The sequence below is a fragment of the Grus americana genome, chromosome 20, assembly GCF_028858705.1.
Source record: "Grus americana isolate bGruAme1 chromosome 20, bGruAme1.mat, whole genome shotgun sequence".
NCBI lineage: Eukaryota > Metazoa > Chordata > Aves > Gruiformes > Gruidae > Grus > Grus americana.
Genome location: NC_072871.1, coordinates 9,680,386 through 9,705,684, shown reverse-complemented (window position 1 = coordinate 9,705,684; position 25,299 = coordinate 9,680,386). Strand labels below are relative to the sequence as shown.

General features: G+C 39.3%; 2 protein-coding genes across 2 annotated transcripts in view; one reads left to right on the top strand and one right to left on the bottom strand.

The window, feature by feature from the left end:
- Positions 1–27: 27 nt before the first annotated feature.
- STOM (stomatin) lies at positions 28–13,409 on the bottom strand. The gene is made up of 7 exons (XM_054848262.1): positions 13,253–13,409; positions 7,674–7,777; positions 6,741–6,813; positions 5,778–5,860; positions 4,172–4,375; positions 3,771–3,905; positions 28–1,919 (listed from the first exon to the last, which is right to left on the bottom strand). The coding sequence occupies exons 1-7, from the start codon at positions 13,299–13,301 to the stop codon at positions 1,725–1,727; spliced, it is 843 nt and encodes a 280-aa protein (XP_054704237.1). The 5' UTR covers positions 13,302–13,409; the 3' UTR covers positions 28–1,724.
- Positions 13,410–14,067: 658 nt separating this feature from the next.
- DAB2IP (DAB2 interacting protein) overlaps positions 14,068–25,299 on the top strand; it is a 245,549-nt gene continuing 234,317 nt past the window's right edge. The window contains exon 1 of the mRNA XM_054848432.1: positions 14,068–14,156. The gene's annotated coding sequence lies outside the window, so the exon portion shown is untranslated. The remainder of the gene's footprint in view (positions 14,157–25,299) is intronic.

Sequence of the window (25,299 nt, the reverse complement as noted above, 5' to 3'; positions counted from 1 at the left end):
CAGTATTATACTCTTCCAGAAAGTCAGTCATTAGTAAACAGCATGGTTTTTTATTCAGGCTGAGTGCAAAAAGTGTGCTCCTGGTGTCAACAAGAATTCACAGGGGAGGCCATCTACAGCAGCAACCGGAGGAGTTACAGCTTCACTCATCTTCCCCAAGGATTCACCTCAAGCTCTGCAGTTACTGTTTCCCACTTCAGGTGCGTGAGCACAATAATGCTAATTACTACATCTTTGTTAACCATCTTTCTCCCCCCTCTCCCAGCAAAAAGTCAAGCTCAGCTTACGTTAACTGCAGTACCGACACACGCGCAGACAGGTATACTGCTTGTACAACGCAGAGGGGAAGAGACTTTACAGCAGAGAGGCAGGAGAGGACCAGTGACAAAGGCACAGCTGAACAGACCTTGCCCTTACTACAAGTAAAACCTGTAAACACAGACCTGATCATAGCAGAAAGGTAACAAAAAACAAGTTAGGAACTTGCTGGCCAGCGTGAGAAGGACACTGATCCTGGCTTTCTGTTTTCATTGCCGCCTCCCACTAAAGACCAGATGGTAGCCCAAAGAGCCTCCCCCCATGCAGACTCTCATTCTTCTCATTTTAATCTGTAATTACATCTACTAAGCAGGTACAAAATAGGAATACAGTTTAGCAGACTGACAGCTCAAGACTACATGAACTGAGGATTACATGCTTTTGGTATTAAGTATAAGCCCTTAGTATCACAACAAATACTACAGGTCTGCTCAGAAGCAGCATCAACAGGTAAATCATGAATTTGTTAGAAGTTACACAAACAGTACAGCATCTGCTGGTAAACATCACCTCCCCCTGCTAATTACAGAGATCTTACTTCCTGGAGAAGCAAGGGTTTAGACCTGGATAAAATGCAGGAGTCAGTACTTTGGCTTTTTAAAATTATTTTTAAGAGTGACAGATAAAGGCAGACCAAACAATTTCTCAGTGCTTTAAAGAAGCATAAACCTATACAGGCACACCACCAGAACCACAGAACAGCCCGTCAGTGACAGCACGTGCATTGTATCCATAACTACGGCATGTTTGTGCCATTGCTGTGGCAGGACAGAGATGGGAAATTCCACTTCAGTAACACTGGCTAACAACTGTTTCTCATGAACGGGGACTATTTTAGCAAGTACGAGCCTGATTTTCAGAAGCACCCAGTACAGTGTTCTCACTGCTGTATCAACTCCCATTACTTTTCCTTGTGTGAGCTAGAGAACCAATCCACACGACGTCAATGGGATGACTTCATCACACAGAGCTACACTCCCAGAGAACACAGTCAGGGCTCCTCCACTTCCCTTGCCCAGACACACTGGTTAAAAGGAACACTTCTCTGCCCAAGTGTTGGGTCACCTCATCTTTACTACAAACGCTTTTATATACTATTTGAAACTGGGAGGTTAGAGATGGAAGGTGTCCATCCAGGACAGTGTGGATACATGCTTATTTAAGATCACAATGTGATTGTACTCATTTTGGGAGGTTTTCAATTTTAAATAATTTTGATTGTCCATTTTCACAAACATTACATATAAGTCTTATAGACACACTTAGTATAACAACAGAGGTTCTCCAGCAAATCCACTTTAACACCGCCATAAGCTACAATACCCAGGGAGTTCAGTGTTGCAAACATTCGCTGTAGCAAAAAAAAAAAAAAAAGCGCCCACCCCAGCTCTCTCCTCCTGCTCTACCTAGCGATTTTCACCTAAGAGGCCCTGCAGCATATTTATGGGCAGTGGGAAGACGATGGTGGAGTTCTTTTCCGCAGCAATGGTGGTCAAGGTCTGCAAGTAACGAAGCTGAAGAGCAGCCGGGGACTCTGTAATAACCATGGATGCCTCTTTCAGGGCCCTGGAAGCATTCATTTCACCCTCAGCTGCAATCACCTGGGGAAGCAAAATGAATGAAATAGAATTAAGGCACAGTAATAAACCAGAAATGTGAAGGATGAGTTCAGCCTTAAGTCATCAACCAAAGACATTGCTGATCACTCGAGTGGAGTGACCTGCTCTTCCCGTGTTCTGTCACCGGCTCTGTCTTTTCCCTCGCTCGGACATACATCACTCCTGTCGGCCTCCCAGGCCCCACGTGCCCCTTCTCCTCCCACCCCGTCAGGACACCAGATCACAAAAACTGGCGCCATATCTTGAAATGCAATGGGTAAATTTGTTCTATTTTCAAAACTGTGTTTTGCGCTTCATTCAGCACTGCCTCTCAAAATCAGAGGGCACTCCCCAGATATACCTGAAAATACTTTTTACTTAAAGCTGTGTGATTTTGTCTCAACAAGGGCTTGACAGGTGAACAGCATGTTTCTTACTTGGAAAGTACATGTTTATTCCCTCATTCTGTTTAATTATGAGCTCATTAGAGACAGATTTGTGGTACTACATTTCTTTACAAGCAGAGCCCTTCTTCATTCGGACAATATAAACATTTTCTGAGTATTTCTAAAGCGCAGCTGGATTGGAGGATGGCCCTGTTTTAACAGGTAAGTTACTGGTGAGGCAATTTACATGCGTGGCAGCACAGGCAAGTGCGTATTTCCCTACGGAGTTCTATTGCAAAGGCATGATATTATTTTAAACATCAGAATAAATAATAATAATTAAAAAAATAATCACAAAGTAATTAAGCTTCCCCCCAAAAATGTAGAAATTAATACTGGAAGCACTACTGTAGGCTTAAAGATCTTTTCCTAGGTACACCACCAACTTCACATTCAATAATTGCTAGCCTCAAAGTCTAATGAAATTCAGTTCAGCAATTATTTCCCATGAAAATAAAAATAATTAGAACCTAAAGATAGGTTAAAGTTAATGAAACTCACAATTAAGTAGCGGATATGGAAATCAGTCATATTATGTGCATAAAAATCACTCACACGTGTGTGTGAGATGAGCATCATAAGTTTAGATGTAATTTTCATGGCATTAGATGAACTCTAGTAACTAATCTCCCTTTGCCAAGACAAATTTTTAGTATTTAGAATGCAAGTTCCATTTTTCTATGGGCAGGCAGCTTAATAGACCACTAATATCTACCAGAAGCCCTCATCTATCAGCTTAGTCTACCAAAAAAGGGTTTTTTGGACATCCAGGGGTTTTTTTTTGTGTGTGTTTGTGTTTTAAAAAACAGACTCTACAGTTACATCTATGGAGGCCCAAGTAAGTTTTCAAGACAGGATTAACAAACCACCAGAGGAGTCCTAGGAAAGGACAGCTCTAACTGCCCCTAAGGATTTTTACTCTGAAACTGAATATTTAGCATCACCTTCTCCAACCTCAGAAGGGAATAAGATGTCACAGCCAAACTGGTTGCTGATCAGTTAAGGGTGACAGTAAAACTAAGTATTACACCTGTTTTATTTCTCATAGGATGTAACAAACAGAAAACAAAGGACTTGACTAATATCAGGGCTAGTCAGGAAAAAGCTGGAAGTAAGTTTGGCTTCTACTTCACTGCAGGCTCCAGCTAATAACCTCAAAATTGTTCTGTTTATGATTTCTTCTTGGAGTATGGTAAAAAACTGAGATTCTGCATTTTTGAAGGAAATCTCACCTGCATGATCCAAGATGAAATAGAGCAAGCACCCAGACGCAAATCCTGCCCTACACTCCTATTTGCTACAACACAATCTGGCTGAGAATCTTCATCTTCTACATCACCACGTTAAATTATTCATGAAGAAAAAGAAAATTACCAAAAAATCCAACCCCAGATGCTGACGTTATTACCTTAGCTCTCGCCTCCCGGGCAGCTTCTGCTTCTGCAGCCATTGCTCTCTGCATCTGGACAGGTAATTTCACATCCTTGATCTCCACACGTTCCACCTTAATGCCCCAATCATCTGTTGCCTCATCAAGTGTGGCCTAGACAAGGCAGGACAATTAAGTTAAGCCATCTACCTGGCTACAAACAAACGTCCAAATTTGAAGAATGACCAATAAACCAAATGAATTATCTTACAATTTTTGGACTTTAAGGGCTTTTGTATTTATATTATGATTTGATAATTATAAAAGTATAACTGTTGTAAACTAACAAAAAGACTCCAAATCTGGCTTATTACTTGGAAGGTAAAATAAATCCTGACCTGTAAGTTACCTGTGGATTGCTTAGGTAAAGGTGCTCATACCTGCATGCTGTGTGCAATTTCTTCACGATCAGAGAGAATCTGAGAAAGGTTTTTGGTCCCCAGAACATTCCTCAAAGTAGTCTGTGCTAAAAGACGGGTGGCCGAGTCAGCATTTGTGATGTTTGCTACAGCCAGGGTGGCATTCTGAACTCTGTAGTAAACCACTCCGTCTACATTAACTGTCACAGAATCCTTAGTCAAGATCTAAAAAGCAATGGGGAAAGTATATAACAATTAAGCATAAATTTATTTAATATAATGATAATTACATATTTGTTTTACTCGAGGGTAAGAGGGTACACCAGAAAGAAGCATTAATTATATTTTAAAGTTAAAAAGAGATGGGAATATGCTGCACAACCATGAGAAGAGGTGTCCTAATTCCATGTTAGACTATCACATTATTTGACAAGAGAGCGGGACATGCGAGTTACTTAACCTTCAAGACTTACCTATTCTGTCCTTCCTCAAACTACCTGCTTTAGCAGTCTTTTCATAATAGCGTTAAGATAAACAAAGAGTGAGTAGCATGCACAGAAATCATGTTGTACAAATAAAAATGTATTTCTGTATTTCTGCTTTAACCTACTGAAAACAAACAAACCTAAATCCATAAGCATAATTTAATCAAGCCAAAAGAAAAACTGTAGAACTGATGGCTTCACTAATGGCATAGCAGCAGCTGCAAGCACATTTTGCCTGCCAGTGATTAGGTTTCTACCAATTACCCTTTAGAGTGTACCATGACAGTTGCCATTTGTCTAAATCTACAACTAATGATGAGCAATAAACCTACTAGCAAATATGACAGGAAACAGATGCACCAGACAGGTTGCATGAAGCATCTTTGTCTTGCAAAATACACCAGATACATGAGGAATACAGTTATAATCATTAATTGCTCACTAACATTTTTAGAGGGCCAGTTGTTTCTTATTCTTTTGCTATCCATTGAGTTAACATCACCAAATTCAGCTAGTTTAACGCTGTTGAGAGATTCTACTAAAAATTAATATGTCCAAGGAAAAACAAACTAGAAATAAAAGTAATTTTTTTGTTCTTTAGGACCTTCAAACTGAAAGACATCAGATGACATTAGGTGTGGTGCACCTTCATAACATTCCTGTGCATAGCAGGACACAGAAGCAACATGTACACAAAATCTACATAAGAGAGCAGACCATTACCCTGAGTTCCTATTCATAGCCTTTCATGTATATAATAATTTCATCCTGTTATTTTAGCTAGTTTAAACATCTAGATAAATTGACATAGGAAAGATCACCACTGTTTCCGGAAATCCTCCAGATTTCGCAGAAACAATTAGAGAATGTTGCATGAAGTCCAGCAGCCTTCATTCCAAACCCCTCCCATTCTAGCTCTTAGGCAGTATTAAGTTATCTTATTTGGTCCTTAGAGGACAGCATAATTTGTTTTCTTTCAGCCATCTTCTCTTGCTGAATGCTATTACTAAAGAACATATGTATTCTTCACAATACATTGAAGCTGCACAAGAAATCTACATGCTACCCAATACTGAGAAGGGGAAATAAAAAAGAAAGTGCAAAAAATTCTGCAAACAGACAAAAAGGGAGTGCAAACTCACCTCTTGGGGAGGAATATCAAAAGAGATGGTCCTCATATCGACTTTGATGAAGCTGTCTGTGCAGGGCAGGACAAAAAACAAACCTGTACAAAAAAAAATTCCATTCAACAAGATGTGAAAATGGGTCATTAAAACAGATGAAACCTGCTACTGAAATAAGCTTAAATCCAGCCACTGTAGCTGTATAGCTCTCTTTGTAACAAGCTCAGCAGCATGTTAGTTACTGACTTTCAAACCAAGATAAGATTTTCAAAAGAGTATGCTGAGAAACTTCAATTTATTCAGGTCTAACTTATTTAGAGATCTTTATTATTTGGGAAAATCCCCAGAGCTGTTAACAGCTACTTTTGAAAATTTGTCTCACGTAATTACTTGTGGGGCCTAATTCTGGCAAGCAGAAGCTATTGACCTCCTTATGTTCTGGTGGATCACCATAATTCTTTGACTTTACAGCAATGCGGAAGTATTGCAAAACCTGGATGAAAATGAAGGAAGAAGCTGTTGCCCCTTTCTGTCACTTTGAGCAGCAGGAGCAACAGCTGAAAATAACATTTTTTCAGATCTCATCAGAATTTCTAATATGCACAGGAAACATTTCAGAACTATCAGATAATTTAATTGCTTCTATTTCTTTTGAAGAGCATCAAGGCTTTCAGACTATCTGGGTTTTAACTGACATACTAAACTTCTGTTACTAAAATGGCACGTTTGCTGCCATTATTCCTCCCTTTACATTCTGTGCTTTTGATTCTACCTGAAGACCATGCATTACCTAAGGAGATCTGGGGAAGGCTCACAGATAATTAGTTTTCTATCTTCTCCATATAAAGTAACATATCCTCTTACTGGAAGTTACAAAATTCTTGAGAAATCTATTTGTCAGTCTAATGCAGTCTCTAGACAGCTATTATTTTGCCGATGACTTAATTAGAACAAATATTAAGAATGCTCTGCAGGACATACCTGGTCCCTTTGCTCCCCCTTTTAAGATGCGTCCAAGTCTGAATATGATGGCTCGCTCGTATTCCTTTATAATCTGTAAGATATAGTTGGATGTCATGCAAGGGTTTCCGGAGGCCACACGATGGATTCCAAACTATGTACACACTAGTCTAAAACAGTCTTGAGTCTCAAATGTGACGTACATTTCTCTACTGGCTGCTTTTGAGAATTTTAACCTAAACTTTATCGTCAAAAAGCAAACAGCAAAAGGAACAATCAGGACAATATCCCACAAGAAATATTCTTCAGACTGTGGCACCATCTATCAACAGCAGAAGCAACAGCACGTCATCTGGGCACGACCAAGTCCTAGAAGCAGCCATCAGGAATATCCCAGCAACAACAAAACAAAGTGCAGAAATTTTCCAGCTCTAATTTTGATGCAGTATATTAACCAAAACAACGCAAGAGCTATTTCCTCTGGTCTGGAAACTGAAAACATCAAGCTCAAAGCGATAACAGATGACACATTCTCTAAGAATCTGTCACATACAGCCACATATATGTACATACTTATATATTTATATTTACATATTTCATATTTACACATATACAGGGAGAGATCTCCTTAAAAAAAATTAAAAATTAAAATATCAGTCCTCCAAGAGAAATTATGCATTCCTGCAATTATTCTGATCTTCCAAACTAGCTTATATACTAATGACAACTGGGTGGACATAGCAAAGATGTCAATGCAGAAATCATTTTGACTAAATACTTTTTTTGTTTGAAGATTAATGCACTGAAATTTTGGGGTCTGCTATAGTTCAAGAAAGAATAGAGTTAGATTAATCTGTGTTTAAAACAAATAAATAAAATAGAGAACAATAATAACCACTAGGAAGCATCTGCATTGCTTAAGTTTTAATCCAATTTGGCAGTGAACAATTTTACCTTTATGCACATCCAGATTGATATAGGAAATGTAATAACAGTGAAAAAAAGTGAAGTGATGACCAGGATCCATCCGCACAAACCAAGGCCACTATCAGACTCATCTGCAAGAGAAGAGCAGAAATTTTCAGATTTTTAAAGCCAAGAGTGCCTGTTAAAGAAAGTGCCTACAATGGGATATTCATGTTGGAAATTCCTTGAAATAAGCCACTGCTAACACTACTCCTCTGGCGAAACTCATTAGGTTTAGATCAGAAGTCAAATTAAAAGCCAAATTCTGCTTTTATTTTCACTAGTCACATTGATTTTAACAACTACAGATCTATGAGTAAGCATTTTATTGTGCCCACACTTGAACTCAGCATTAGCAGTGTGTCCCTTGGATAAAGAGGAACTGAGATCAGTTATTAGATACAGCTAACCCTGAAAGTGAGTAATAGCAGATAATAGTATATACTTTGCAAATTTACATCCACAATATTTGACTAAAGTCATATAAGTCAGCAAAATAACTGGGAACCAACACTGAAGTTTCCAGTTCTCTTTTTCACCGATTGTGGGTCATAGAGCTACTCCTAGCCTTTCTAATAAGATGGAATATGGAGGTGGTGGAGAATAGTAAGTTTTTGTCTCACGCAGTATCTTGAACTTTATGAAGTTACTCAAAGCTTCTGAAGCCAGTTGGCTATCTTACCTGTCATTTGTATCCCTGTCACACGCCAGTATAACAGCCCTCAAGGACATGGCATATCATGCATGGTATTAGAATTTCTCTATGGAAGTTACCTAAAGATATTCCCCCACAGGTTTATTATCATGTAGTGGAAATATCAGGAGTAATTTCCAGGCCTTCTGTGAAAGTCAAGGAAATGCATGATCTAGACATATCGGTATGAAGCAGCTCTCAGCATTAAGCAACATCTGTAGGCTCATTAGCGAAGGGAACGCTACCTTTCATTTAGCAACAAGGTACTAGTCAGCCTACAACCATAAAAAGTATTCACAATCTATACTGATAGGGAGGAAAAGCCTTCCTCTCTCTTTTAGTTAATAACTTTTATAAACCTAAAGGAGCTGAGGATCCTGCTACAGTTTAACATCAATTCTTCACCGCCAACCACCTAACTGCTCTTACCAGAACTACAGCATGGAAAAAAATATTATCCATTTGCTTCTCTGTTGAACATGAAGATAGAAGTCACAACTCAAATAATGTAAAATTACAAGACTAAGCACACCCTTCATTTAGCAACAATGACTGTCCCATCATGTGGTATATTTCACAATACAAAAAGCGAGAGAAATGCTGTCTTGTGAAAAACTATATGAAATACAAGAAACATGCTTGGCATCTGTGGAATGAGCTTATTGTGATTTTTTAACGTCTCGTTCATGGGACTTGGATAACTTCATCAACTTCAAATTCTTGCCAGATTTCTCAGTCAGGCTTATCGATACTGGGTTCTAAATAGCAGCTAGTTCAACAGCACTGAAACGAGACTGACAAAGGTCGTGCAGGTACCACACAGCCTCAGGCACACCTCGCAGATGAGATGTATCCCTGCCCACCCAACATGCTGGGGGGAAAAAAAAAAAAGAAAAAAAAAGATTTTACACCACACTAAGTGCTGGCTACAGCAGACCGCCTCCCAGCCCTCTTTCACCCATCACAGATGTGCACCTTTTAACGGACAAAACACATCTTTGTTTTTGGCAGGCAGCGTCAAAGAACAGCTCAAAGAGATATTCTTTTCACTAAGTCGCCACAAAACAACTAGAGAACTACTGAAAACAGACTTTCAGCATATCTCATGATCCACAGGCAAAGCAACAATTAAAAGTTTGTCTTTTATTTCTTAGCTGCATCTGTAGCATTCAAGATTAGCTAAAGAGAACTACAGTAAGAAATAAGGAAAAATGGTTTTGAAGTGAGAGTTCTGCCTGGGAACTCTAGAGAACCGGGTTTTGCTTCTCCCTAAGCCAGACTCCTCATGTGACAGTTCTGATACCATTATATACTCAAACCCAAAAAGGAGAAATGCAATTTAGTCCTCCCAAAGAAACAAAACAACCCCCAAACAACAAAACCAAAACCTTGCTCATATAATAGAGGCGTGATCATTAACAATAATTGCTGGGGATATATATTTAAATATTTATATACTGTAATGTATGCAGCTGCTGAAAAAGCAACGAGAAAAACAATGTAATGGCTTCAAAAAACAGACACCACCAAAAACTCAAATGATGTTAAAAACATACAGAGTGCACTGCAATTTCTCCACTGCTATGGCTGTTGGGAACTGTCCCTCGTTTTAAAGGCACTATGACTTGCAGAGACAAGACCTAGAAAGTATAATCATGAAAGAAAAAGACAAATTGATGATTGTATTACAGCTGTTACTATTATTCATAGAAGTTATTAATTACAGGAATAATTTATATTAAGAAATAATATTCTTTAATGATGAAAACATCAACTCCATTTCACCTATGTTGGCCATGAAAAGATGCTCAAAGCCCCACTTACGCCAGAAAAAGCCCAATTCCACCATCTCTAACCATTCCACTGGCATTTTCTTGTAAGGTAAAAACCAGACAAGCCTACAACTTGAACGTATAGCAGGCTGTTGGTCTGCAAATCAAGACAACCGATCAAAAATGCAAAAATTCTTGAGCAACTGTGCAACTTGAAGGCTTCTGCACTGTAGCATAATTGCTTCTTCAGCACCCCTGCTTAACTTTTCATGCAAGATTTAATATTATTAAATACACATATTAAATACATATATATATATATTTAAAAAAGAAAAAGCCATTCTTTTGCCTAGTTTATTTCCTTTCCTTGTAGGATGACAATGTTTGTTTCATTACAGGATAGACCTCCACCCATCTTCTTCTGCCATCAACTCAGTCATCCTCTATGGCACTGACTGCCATACACACATGCAGCAACGTCAGATACATCATGACTTTGGATCATTTCTCATTAACAAAGAGAATCCCTTCAGGTCTGGAGATCCAGCATTCACATAATTTTCTAATTAGACTAAAAAGAATGGGGGAAAACACACCACAGAAGTAATTTAATTAAAAGTCAAACTACTTACAAAACACGGGTGCTGCAGATTCATCCAATGCTATCGTTAACATTTGAAGTCCATGTTCCAGAAATGGTACATTCTTTTAGATATGTATAAAGCTTTTTTTTTTCCTTAAGAGGTTTTCAAACTTCAAGTTTATTTCAAATAGAGTTTAGGGAATTGCAAAACATGGTATCATTCAAAGGGATTAAACACAGAGATACCAGGTATGGGCTAGGCCTCTGATTAAAGGCAAAAATTGGTTTGCAAAAAAAAGCAATTTATAACTATCTTTTCTCTTGGAAACAGTGTTGAGCTTAGCATTTTTTGAGCAGATAGATATATGCAACTAGCTGTTGGAATAATATGCTTAGTTGTTGGAATTTTTTCACTTGCAGTAACTGTAGCTACTCAACTTCGGTTCTTTTCTTGCTTGATTTTCTAACGTGCCAAACACTCTGTTGTATACCCCTACACCTTCAGTTCAAACACTTGCGATATTCTTGCTCTTTTATTATCAAGATACTAAAAACTCACACCTAGAATTTAATCAGAAGAATCTTATTTGTGGACCATCTGCGATAGATTACATACCTCTTTAAGAAATAAGCCACAAGGAGAAAAAAAAAATTAAAAAAAATTTTAATTGTATCAGCCTTTGACTCCTTTAAGGCTGACTGGAACAGTTACCGTTACTTTAGCAAGAAATTATCACTTGGATAGTCAAATAGTATTAACAATTTATAATAAACACTTAGTGTGGGAGGCTGAGATGAAAGGGGAAGTCCTCTTACCGCTTGAGGTGTGGCATGCACTTGCGATTTATTTTCTTCTGCAAAGACTATACAATTTGAACAAATACATCACCGTCAAATCGCAAAAATGTGCAAGGCCCCTAGGTACCATGAGAGGAAGGGACCTTCCCCCACAACCGTGTGAATAACCCACCACATTTAAAATAAAATGTATATGGGAGAACAACTGGACTGAATACAAGGCAAGAATACTAGAGGGAGATGTCCACTTCCATGCTGCTTCGTCAAATGCAGGATAGTCTGAGAATGACTGAAGGGTGTTACTCTATGACATTCAACTGTTTGCTAATTAGCAATCAATCAGGAGTAATATGGGATACTACTTTCAATGAGAACCAAATGTCTTTTCAGATGCTTCTCAAAGCATTTCACATGGGAAATAGCCAAAATGATTATGTCTAATAGCCAAAATTATGTCTAATGTCATTTACTGTGTAGATACTTTATTATTACAAAAATAATCAGTAGTCAGCTTTAGCCTCCAAAACAACACATCACACAGTAACTGCAGAAAAACAACCTCAGCAGCACGTAAAGTGAAAGGCTTGCTGCGTCCCAGACAAGGTTAGCATCGTAGTGACCACTGTTAGGTATTAATAGCTAACATACAGAATGAAATGTCGATCCTCTCCAAGGATACAAGAACTAGCATGTGCCATTAGGCATGGGGCCCAAACACATCTACAGTTATTTATACAACAACTCAGGTTACCTAGCCAAAGCCTTCGTATATAAAGCGATCTTATAAATACACTTCCTTCTCCAGTTGCTAATGACAAAAACATAAATCATGACTTTTCCCAACAAGACAGGTAACAGGAAAACACAGCAGCTTCCAGTGACAGAAACTGTGAGTTGTGCTATTTTAGTGTATCATCTCCCAAACTTCCTGACCCGGGTTGCACTCACACCTACTAACCGAAAGGCCAAACCCCACTAGATAAGCATACCAAGAAGTAAAACTTCACTACAGTTTCATCGCCCCACTTGAGGGAATATAACTGACTTTTACCACTTCCTCCAGTCACACCTGTTAACATGTTGCTCAAGTGAAAAGCACTAGTGGTGTAAACAACCAGTGCCCAAATTCTTTTTGTTCTCATTTACCGGTGCAGTGCCTCGGGGATTACTTCTGTTGACGCTGCTCTTAATTATTTGTTTAGCTTTCCCCTTCGCGATTGCAGTTACCGTACAGGAAAACAAACCACACTCAAGAAAACCCCAAGTTACGCAATTGGGGCCAACTCTCAGCGATGCTCTTCTACTTCCCCGGGCGCTATTTCTAAAGAGACGTGAAGCAGCGAACTGCGGCGATGCTGGGCACCACCACCCGCCGGGCTCCGTCAGCCGGGCAAGCCGCGGAGGGGCCGGCGCTGCGGGGCGGGGGAAAGGGCGCTGCGGGGCAGGCGGCGGCCTCTCCGGCAAGGCCCGCGGAGCTGCGCGGTACTGAGGAAAGCGGGAGGCTGCCCGGAAGGCGAGGAGGAACCGCTCCTCGTTCTTTTCGCGGGCTTAACTATGGTGAAGGATCTGCAAACTTTCCTCAGCGACTAAATAAAATAACAAAACTGAAACAAAAAACCGGAGAGCGACGGAAAGGCGGCTCGGAGCCCGCGGGGAGCGACTGGCTCAGGGGCCGTGCCCTCACTGCCCCTTGGGGGCAGCGCCCCCCTACCATAGTTACCTTCCGCCCGCCGGGCCTTAGGCACGATCCCCGCTTCGTGGTCTGCCATGGCTGCTGCTGCCGCTGCTCGTCTCCTCTCCTCGCCACAGCCGTCCCTTCGCCGCCGCCGCCGCCGAGCTCCAGCTGCCCCGCGCTCCCGCCCCGCCCCACCCTGCCCCTCGAGGCGAGGGTGGGGCCGCGGCCATTGCCCCCGCCCCCGTCTCCCCCCCACCGCCTGCGGAGCTGAGGCGGCCTGAGGGGATGTTGGGTCACCCGCCCGCAGTCACAGGGCTCGGTGGCGGGGGACGGCAGCAGCGGGGAAGCGGGAAGGGAAGGGGCATCAGTGAAGGGAGAAGCGTTGGGCCGTCGGAGGGGTGCCTGGAGCGGGGCGGGAGGAGGGGAGCGGAACAGGAGCGGGAGGAAGGAGGGGAAGGCGAGGGAACAAGAGCGGAGCAGGCCGGGCGGCTCGAACGCCTGAGGTAAGCCGGGCCCCGTCAGCCCCTCGCGTGGGGAGCGGCCTGGAAAGTTCGAGCTGCGGCCCGGCCTCGTGCCTAGATTAACGTACAAGTGAAAGTTTTAATGGGTGAGGTATGGTCTGACATAAAAACATGAATAAGGAGCAGCTTTCAAACTCTTAAGGTTTACCTTTTAGCCACTCTGCTTGAGGAGTAATAGGCTAACGCACACTGTAATTCTTTCTGTGATAGTGCTGAAGCATTTGTCCAAAATGGGATGGGAATTAAAACAATCCTGAAGAAAAAAACCCTGCTTTTAAAAATTTTCCCTCAAGTTTAAGATGTTACTGCTTTTCTTCCTTGCCTGTTGCAGGACGCCGATGGAGAGTTTGGAGCTTGCATCCCTTTTTGTAGACACCAAAGTTGTGATCTTGGCTGCTTTTCCGGAAGGTTCACTGCACAGAAACAAGGTGTGTGTAGAAACACGTAATTACACATACAGTCATTACATACCAGCTGCCATAAAGAACATCACATTTGAAAGAAGTTCAAAGGTTGAGTTCTATAGTAGGCTGCATTAGGAGAACGAACTATAAATGATTCATGGCTATTCTTTAACCTTTATTCGTTTATGGGATGTTGGTAATTCATAGACAAAGAGGGCCATGTGCGATCTCATATTTACCATATTGCATTGCTGTACTGATACTGTGTAATTGCTAGCTTCTTTGTAAAATGCATTGCAACCTACGAACGAAAAATGGTATTAGACTATTAGAATACATAGAGATTTATTTTAAGTGTTCGTATTATTCTGTGGTTAGACGACTCCTTGGAAGTAGCCTGGATTTCGTTTTCCATTATGTACCAGTGGAGCAAAGTTTTTGGTTAGGTGGCATGATTGATGGAGAAGTCTGAATGCTGAAATGTAGTCTTGTTTCTTGAAGTCTCCAAGTGATATGAACAGCATCAGGGAAAGACCAACGCTTTTCCCCAGTGAGAGTAGGAGACCCAATGACCAGTCCTTCTCTTGCTGGCGTGACTCCTACTACCACACTTTTGCTAGTTGATTTCAGACAGATCTGGATTAGCAGTATATGAAACTAAAGACTAAACCTGTCTCAAGATCCTTGAGTGCTTATGACCTTTGAAAATTCCCTTCTGTCCTTTATCTTTGCTTACATGCTTGTGGGCAGTTGCTCTTAATGTGTTTATGAGTGCTGACATGTGCTGTTTTGATATTAGTAATTCCTCAATATTTTTGTTTTGTTCTATTGTCTAAAATTGGTGTGAGTTTACCTCTTGCAAAAGTAATCTAAACAACTTTGTAGGCTATGTCTTTCTTTATCCACTGAGTAGATTCAGTTGATAAACCACTATGGATGACAGTGGTTCCACCAGCAGCAGTTTTACTGACCTGCTAAAACGTCTAACCCTGAGCAGTGCAATTGCAAGCAAATGTTTAAGGTGATTTTACTGAGATGCTTCTCTGAAATTCATTGTGTCTCTTTCCATTTCCCTACTGTGCAAACCATCCATAAGAAAGATGGAAGAAAATGCTAAAATTCCCGAAACTGCTGTGTATATTTAACATGGAGGGCTGTTCTTTGAAATATGTAAAAGGAAGAAAGAACCTTTGAGCTGTCCAAGGGAGAACTGGTAAAGAATCATTCTTATGTAGGCTCAAGTTGTCATTTCCATACAACTCTAAAATACCATGAAGCAGCTTGCAATATAATATGGTATTTGACCATGAGAATTAAATATCACCATGTTATAATTAAACTGGAATTAGTGGGATTCCATGAGCTTGTGTTTCATTGTGTGAAAACAGTTCAGTCCTCATCCAGAGAGACCAGATCCAAAGACAACAGTATCACCCAGTTCTTTGCCTTGTTATTTAGATAATTAATTACTCAGTGCTTTGTGGGATATAGTCTTTTCATTGTTAGCATCTAAGGAAACATTCACAATATTTTTTTTTTATATAAACGATTAAAAAGTCATCAGCTCAAAAAGTTTGATTACTATCAATCTGGACTTTTTGGATCCTGTTCCTCATATTGTAGAGGTCCTTCCTGTGTCATGTAAAAGTGTAGTTAAAATTTGTCATTAAAAAAATCTCATAAAATAGTATGTAAGATGGCATGTATGATAACAGCAGAGCTGAGCCACATTTTCTTGTCTTCTTTTTTAAAACAATAGCAATGCATTTAGAATAAGCATCTAAGAAGTAGGAGAAAGAGTCTCTTACCCAGTTACCATAGACATAACGAAGGTATGTATGTATTCCCTTCCATTAATGGAAGAGGTCAAAGGATGGAAATGATTATATATGAAAGCAGCATGACATTTAACTGCCATGAGAGCACCTTGTAGGGATAACGACATATGAAGTAATCAGATGCATAATCTTGTTCAAGCAGGGGATGCCGTGATGCAGACAGGTGGCTGGTCAGAGCACACATTGTGCAACTTTGATTAGAACGCATTTACAGTAAAATGGAGAACAACACAGTAGAATGTATAGTATTGAAGCTCATAATTTTATAAGGAAGTTGAGAGTGTCTGCAGTTCTACCTGTCTTTTTTTGCTGACCTTAGGGTCTTCTGGCAAATAGACTGCTTAGAGTCTCTCAACATGATTATGAAGGAAGGAAGGATGTGCTTGAAATGGGAGGAACAGGTTCTGTGAAAACAGAGTAGATAAGCTACGATGAACCCTCGTCACCCATAGCAAATTTGGCACTAGAAAAATCTAAGCTGTTGCAAATAATAAGTGCTTTTAAAATTAATATGAATCGAGCATTAAAAAATGTACTGCATTGGTTTATCTTATTTCAGCAAAGAGGAGGAAGCACCTATTCATTTTCCCTGGCATTAAAGTAAAAAATACGCAATTCAGACCTTTATCCTTCATGAAACTGGCAACCTTACTTTATCCAAAGCTGTAATATCTCAGCAACACGTTGTGTACTTATGTACACATTTATATTGGCATTTTTCTCCAAGAAGAGAAAGCCTTCTGTCTTATTTTAGATCGGCCCTCATTCCATTTATTTTACTGTCTTTGGGTGTTTGTCAGTGAAGTTGGAAAAACCCCGGGGCGATGGTGGGCAGCGATGCTTCTGTGGGTTATTGCTGCCATCTACTGTTGTCTGGTGTGTGCTTCGCACAGGTAAATCTGGGAAGTTAACCAGCCTGGTAAGTCCCTCTCATTTCAACTGTGTGAACTGAGTGATGTTATCATGTCATTTAATACAATTTTAGTTTTTCCTTAAATGCTGAAGTTAAGAAAAGCATCAGGATAAATAAACAAGAGCTGTAGTAACTCAGAAGTCCTTTACCACGCACCAGTGAGATGCCTCAAGGGATCTGAGTTAAATTAGATGCATTGCGCAGACTGTGAAGGCTCCTGAAATACTAAAAGGCTAAGTAAGAAAAGATAAAAATTATAAATGTAACCTTTACTAAATAATAATATCTGAATGTCTTCTCATTCCAATTTTGGGTTCAATAAATAAAGGAATTAAAGAATTTGATTTTTGTCTGGCTAGAAGACAACAGTAGACTTGAAAATTGATTTATTAATCTCTAGGCCTTCATTGGATTTTGCCTTTATCATTTACATAAGTCAGTTTGATTTCAGATATGAAAGTTCCCGCCAACAATAACTCCTCAGTATTAATCTGTAGTAAAGCCTGCATTTATTTAATCTTTCCTTCAATTCTAATGTGTCTAGTAGACAGCTAATTAGAAAGAGCATTTGTGTGAGGTGTATGAGCCTTGGAAACACCTGCTCTGTTTCTTGTGTGGGCAGTAGCTGCAGCTTTCTGCCGTATCTCAAGAGGGAAATAGTCTACAATCAGTATATTTATTTAGCCTATGTTGTTTATCAATATGCGATTTTTTTCCTTAAACAGAAAAAACTGAGAGCAGTATACGAAGTTACCATTAGATGTCAGCATGATATTAACCACAAGTAGTACCAATGACAGTCGTCTTTGAAGCATGTATTAAGTATATTGATTTTTGTCACCTCAGTCTTTGTTTTAAAACCCATTCTTATAGTAAAGTGAGTTGTAGTCCATAATGATTATGGAATAATATCAAAGGCTATTCCTGAAACTGTCTTTGATGCTTACCTTAAAAAGTTGCTGGACATGGAATGTTTAGCTTCTGAATCCTGTTTGGAGCTGCTCATGCTATACTAAATTTTATGTGAAATTTCAGTTATACATGCGCTCTTCTAAGCTCATGAAGTGTTATGTGTTGTTAGCTTCCCACGGGGGTTATACATGACAATTTGGTAATGAAGCGTGTTACTGTGCTTTATTTTATTGCACTTTTCCCAGTTTACAATAAATTTTAAGGGACTCTTGCAAAAACATTGTTTTCCATTGCTGTTTACCCTTCAGAGTTTTTAAGGGCGAACTTAACATTAAGTATGTTAGGACATCTATATTCTTACTATATGTGTGTTTAAATATTTTGTTGAATTTTGCATTGGAGCTAGGTCCCTGGAGAACTGTTTTACTTAACATTACACATTTGCAGTAGGTCTGTCTACATAAATTTTAGTTTTATTCTGAAGAACACTGCTTTGAGTCAGTTCCTCCTAAAATGTCTAAAAGTAATCAAAACCAGAATGCGAGTTCAACAAACATTTCCCACGTTATAAAAGTCTGCATTTCATTTAGTTGCCTATTTTTATATCATTGGTTTATTTGTTTTCAGTGGAAATAGAATATGTATATGTTGGAATCAATAATCCCAAAATAGATATGTTTTAAAATTGGATTTCTTTAAACAGAATAATTTCTCCCATATTACAAGATACATTGTTTAAAATATCTTTGAGTCTGGGAGGTTCATTATTTTTGTGTTGTTTACACATACAGAATACGTATAAAAAACCAGTCAGAGCAAAGCTTGTCCTGAGGGAAGACTGAGGTCTTGCAGTTGGTCTATTGTAACAGGAAAGAATAGGGCTCTACAGCAGTCTGTCTCCAATCGGTTGCTGCTGCTGGGGACATTTGAGCTTTGAATCAAAGTACTACGTAAGATAATATGCGTGCTATTTTATTTTTTTTCAGACCTAGCATGCTTTCATTATTAAAAATCTAAAGAAAATCAGGTCAAATTTCCAGCAAATTATTTTACTTCCAATCTATCTACAAGCATTATATGTATATTTTAGAAATGTAGCAAATTCTGTAAAACTAACTCCTTTAAATTCTCCCATACATCCTGTTGAGCGATATTTAGGTCCACAAATACAAGTCAAAGTCAAATTGTCTTTGCTGATGATATTTGCTTACAGATAATACATAGGAAATAATTCTTTTTTTCTGAAGTATTTTTTATGGTTCAGAGAGGCAGAGGACGGAGTTTTCATTGCTTGTTAGCAATCTAAGGTCTCCTGTCATGGCCCTGGATCCAGGTTAGGGCGATCTGTTGCTTCTCACACCACATTCCTCTCATCCTTTGGCTGGATGATGTGGGGAGATGGATGTAGGAACCAGCTTTGCTGGCTTTGTGTTGAACTTCCCCTTCAGAAGGAACTGTCAGAAAAAAAGAAAAAAAACAGAAAGAAAAAAAAAAGGGATGTAACAGTTGCAGATTTCCCAGTGCTCTCAGATAAGTTTCTTGTGAAACCTTTTTCCTATTCCCTCTGCCACTTCATATGCTAGTCATGTGTGCAAAGGTTTTACTTGTCATTTCTGGTCTTACCCAGAAGTCCTCTGGCTAGCCAGTGCTCTTTTTGATTTTTCAATATAATGATTTCTTTGCTTCTGTAGGTTTGGCAAAAGAGAAAATTTGTGTTTAACAAAACAGAAAAAGCCTTAGGTAATAATAAAAAAAAAATAGACCTACTAGAACAAGTCAAAGTCATCAAGGTGCCTTAAAGCAGCAATGGAATGTCACTTTACTAGTCAAGAAACCCAGTCTCAGAAGAAATCCTCCTCTAGTATGTCACTGAAATTACAAGTTTGTTTCGCACTTAGATAGCCTGGAGGTTTTAGCACTTGTAACCACTGCATCCCTAGAATTTAGGAGCAGAACTGCATTCCAAGACACTGGCATGCTTGAAAGAGTTAGTTGCAGAATAAGAGATTATATTACTGAAAAAAACCCCTACATTAAAGTTCTGCACATTTCACTCTATTAGTGTATTTGATAGTTCTGTAATTTAAAATAGAGTAACCGTGTAAGACACTGAAAGTGTTTCAGGACAAACAGTATAATCTGAATCTGATGACAAAAAGTAACAAAGCCTCTGAGGACATTTTCTGTTGCAAATACATTTCTGGCAGCAGTGATTCAACTATATTGGATTCATAAAAGAACTAAAGGAAACTTTAAGAAAATAAAGACAAACATTTGTATTACTTGACTTGTTACTCACAACAAAATTGAGTCTGAGCCAGGGTGTCAGTGGCAGTAGAGTCTGGCGAGTGGTATTAGTCACGTTAATAGACTGCAGAACGGTGCGTGCGGTGGTATTTATTTTCCATGCTCACACTTACACAAAGGGAAGGTGCCAGGTCAACTGTAGAGAACATAAACATTATCATGGACACTGCTATTTCTAAGCCTGTCACCTATTCCATAATATTTGTGTGCTTTTGTAGAAGGAAACACCTGTGGCAACAGCATGCAAAAGGGAGTTTTTGAAAGGTTAGGTAATCCTTGGGTTTAAAGTACAGATCAATTTTATACCTTTTGTAAACACAGCATCATTCTTTGTTTAAAAATATTATAAATATATTTTTATATGGAATATGCTTGTGTCAGAATGTTCATGAAATGCCCCAGACCTGTGTTCATCATTTGCATGGCATTGTTTTTCCCATAGTCAGGGTTCACGTGAGGCTCAAATATCTATAACAACCTTTGATGGGAGACTGTAAGTGCAAATGGGACTTGACTGACACTCAGAGATTTTACTAGATTACCAAAAAATATTATTTTTCCTGTTGTTCCCCTTTCCCTGGCAGCTGTTTTCTTCTCTTCCCTTTTTCTTTTATCAGTCTTTCATTCAGTGAGGCAGGTGTGTGCAATTAGAAACAGTTGTACAGGTTTCCCCAAAGAAAAGCTTGTTTCTCACTAGAACAATGCCAACATAGTTCAGATACTTTCCTTTGACTTTAGGGAGTATTAAATCTGTTGTGACAGGCTATGTGTGGGTGAATGAAGTCACTGTCCCTTACTCCTTTTCTTTACTACTTTTCCACCTCAGAGATGCAGTAGATAAAGTTGAAAGCAAGACACTGTGTAACAGTGACATGGTTCAATTGTGTCGAGCTGTACTTCCTTCATTTAATGTAAGCACAAAAGACTGGAAGAGCACTAAATAATGAAAGAGCTAATTGGTGTTTTTGAAAATCTAGCATTAAGTAAAGCTGAAAGTTTATGAACAGGTTTGATAGTGAGACCGAGAGACCCATGATGTGTTTCTATGGAAACTACCATTTAAGGTTTTATCTGATGAGATTCTAAAAAGAGTACAATCTGCCTCTTTTTTCTGGTTTGGGTAGACAGAGGATAAATACAGCAAAATCAGTATTGCAAAGTGATCTTTGGAAAGATAGTTAATGAAGTGCTTCAGGATGAAAACTGCTGTATAAATGTAGGGTGACATTTCCGTCTTAATCATTGCGTTTAATGATGAGATTTTTAGGACAGATTGCTGTAAGAAGCTGCAGCTCAGCAGTCAACGTATTTGTGTACATTTCCATTCAGCTGCTGTTGCTGAAATATTTAATAATTTGTACTTTGTCTGAATGTGAGAGCATAACATCTTACTTAGAGTTGGTCATAGGTTGTGGAAATTTCCTGTGTGTATCTCTGGTGATTTCCAGTCCTGACTCATATGTTTCTGCTTTCCTCATTCTGCCCGGTCACCTCTGCTGGTAAATGCCTCCTCTGACCTCCTGAGCCACGTTACTCCAGTCCCAGATTCCCACCCAGCTCTGCCAGTGGCCTCCTGGTAGTCTGAGAGCTGACCTCTGGCTATGCTGTGCTGAACCGTCCTTCGTACGGATACTGCGATGTGGACTGTAGGGCAATGATGACGAGGCTCAGACTGTAGAATTTATTCATCGTATCCTAAGTGAAACGTGCTGGTCAGAGATGAAAGCTATGATTCACTAAGCCATAGTGCTATTTCTGTCCATGCTTTTATTCGCTTTGATTTCACTTTCTTAATCAACATAGATCGGTTCACAGCCTTAGGATTCATTATGTACAATCTATTCATCCCCACTTTCTACCGGATCTTTCAGTAGTTCACGACAGAGACTGATCCTCACTTAATCAAGTTTTTGTTCAGAAGTCAGTGGCACTTCGTGCTAGCTGTGATTAATTCCTTCACAATTCCACGGGCCATACAAATAGCTTCATTATGAAAATAGCATATGGTCATGTTTAGAATTGGTTGAGGCTGAGACATTTTCATCTTTGACTGTCTTCTAATATTGACTGTCAGAGCAAATGAAATAACATATGTATTTTTACTTTCACTCTAATGAGGAAAAATACTGAGTTAAGGCTATCTGAATAGTAATAAATGCTGTGTCTCTTCTCTCACACAGTAGGAATCATTCCCTTCTGCATGGTGATGGTTTCTTACAAAGCAACAGATGGCTCTAGCAGCCAAGAACAAAAGCCCTGGCACTTGACTCTCACCTTTTAGATGCGTTGCACCTTCTGTATGTATTGTAACATCTCAGCACAGCTACGTGTTTGTAGAGATTGTAGTAGTGGAATAATGCTCTTGAAATATGGTGTAGGTATGCAGAAAATAGCCTTTTTGACTGTATTTCTCTTGTATAGATGTGAGTAAATTATTAAACAACATGACCCAAAATGTAAGAGAAACCTTTTTAAGAAAAAGCATAAATTAACTTATACTTTTTCTTCAGTCTCAAAAGAACAAATAAGAACATACTACACACACACACAAAAAATATATTTGTCTATAAGTGAATGGAATACTTGGAATTTTAGAAGAACTCTTCTTGAGATTTGAAGGGCGTTGTTACAAATCTAGGATGATGTGGATAGTTTTGGAAGACACTTTAAGCACCTGTGTGTTGGTGATCTCTCATTTGTTTTTTAGCGAGATAATTAAAGCCACTATTGCACCCACCCTCCAGGAACTACTGAGACTGTTTTACACTAAGTATAGAGTCTCTTCTGAATTGGTGCTTTAAATCTAAGAGTAATATGGAAAACAATAGAAATTTGTTTCCAATTTAAGGAATTTTCTTTCTTCCCACCGCCTCAGAAAACTCAGAGGTACCTGCAGTATCCTTTCTCTCACTTTGGCTCTTCATCATTTATGAACTATTTTACATGTTTGTTGCTACTTTCCTTTGGGGGATGCATGCAATACTGTTTCACAAGTATGTGGAAAATAAGGTAGAGCAGCATTTCCAACAGCAGCTACCAAGCAACCCTACAGTTCAGGATTTTTCATTCTGACACAACTTCTTGATACTGGAAATTAAGTATTTCTGCTTTGACTAGTCTGATTTGTTACTTTAAAGGGACTGAGTAGAGTACACCAGGTGTTTGGAGCTCTAGCACAAAATAAAAGGTGTAATTAATATGAGTTTAGATAATTTTAAAGATAGTGACAGTGGTTTAATGGGAGAAAAATTTACTGTCTCCATTGTACAAAATCAAACAGAAATAGGCTGGTGCCAGCAGTTATACAATGTATAATAATGACATCGCTTTAGCTCTATGAGGCTGTTTAAGCTAACTGACTGAAATTCTCCCAATGACATATTTACAGTTCAAAAGAAAAAAAATGAACCCACAAGTATCATGCATTTCTGGCCTTCAAAATTCCATTCTTGTTTCACTTCTGTATGCATTCTCCCCAGAATTTGGGATACCAGCGCAGGATTCTAGAAAGCTAAATTGCTGACAGAGGGCTTGAAAAGGATTAATTATCACCATGCCAAGTTAGAAGAGATTTTATTTTCATTTCCTGATTTATAATGCGATTGCAGAGACAGAGGGCTTAATCAGTACAGCATCCTATGCGTTTGTGAAGATACTGAGGACCTCAAGTAATTCTTGGCAAAGAAAGCAAAGAGCTAAATGAGAAAGTATACATGTGCATGGAAATCTGACCTAGTTAGACCACTGACAGTCCCAGAGATTTTTTTATTCTTCCACCCTCCTTTTCTTTCTGTGTCCTGTATCTTATAAGGAACTGTACATGCTCATAAACATTCATCTTTCCAGAGTTTATCTGCTAAATCTTTCCCTGCAATTAGCATCCTTGACATGTTAAGACAGAGGGAGAAATCTATCACGTGAGGCAGTGGCTTTTCAAAAGTAATTTGCTCAATTACTTCTGCCAAATCAGTTAAAAAATTCAATAGACCAGAAGTGGGGATCATGAGTTATTTCGTGGGAACTGGAGGAAGCATGAAGGCAAATGTAAAGGTGCAGCAAACAGTAGAATGGCTGGTTGAGGCGTAGTGAGATGGTTCATTAATGTGCAAAGAGAAACCAACCTCCTTAATCCAGTTCTGTCTAGGTTATGTGAGGATACATCCTCTATCACAGGATGCAAATCTGTTGATAGAAGATGAGCAGGATGCCTGACATTTGTAGGAAATAGACCCTTTTTTAAAATGTGAATTTTGAAACTAAGTGATAAGGGCTTTTTCTTTCCTGCAGTTCCATGTGTTTTTTAGCCCTGCTGTGAAAGAGGAGCCGGTGACAGATTGCTTGGGGGAAAGAAAGGGGGGATTCCTAAAAGTCATTAAAATGCTGTGGCTCATTCCAGCATTTAAATAGTCATTGCAGCAAATTTAAATGACTTTAAGCAAGAGGAAATTCTTCTCTGGATAATTATCTTTGACCTCTTAACTTGGTAGGATAGAAGAGGGAGCGGATGTTTCTAGGCAAAAGACAAGATACAAAATGAAAAGCTTCCCTCAAACTACTGCAGATTTGTGAGGTTTGCAAATTCTGAATTAAGGCCAGTTATCTGAAACCATTGTTCCATCACTGCTGGTGAGATTATCCACTTATTTAGGCCGTGGAAAGGGAGACAGTCCAAAGGTGGCTGAAGATATCAGCTGGTTTATATGTACCCGTTCATTTCACAGCTTAGTCTGAATTTGAGAGAGGAGGAGAATGTGCCCGTCTGTCACGGTGGCAGCAATTTCCTCCCACCCAGGCTCAGCCAGCCAGGCACAGATGAGGCACTAAGGACAAAGTCCTTTTCAGTCACGAGTAGTGCTTTTTGCTTTGTTCGTTATGCAACATGTTCTGGGATTGCTGCTGCTGAGTGAAATCTCCTACGTCCCCAGAGAGGTCAGCTTTCTTATGCCCATTTTACAGGTGGTTAAAGAAGGAATGTACATTTATTTCAGACACGTACTACAGATTGCTAACAGGATTGCATTAAGCGTAGGGTCACTGATTTTAATGACCACCCATGCTTTACACCTAGCAGTTCAAACTCTCTGCCTTGTGATGGAGCGTGTAGTTCCTTAGCATCTAAATCTTCTGTGTTTACCTCCATCTGTTTTAGGAATTGTATCCACACTGTCAATATGGTTAACTGCAAGTCCTGACTGAG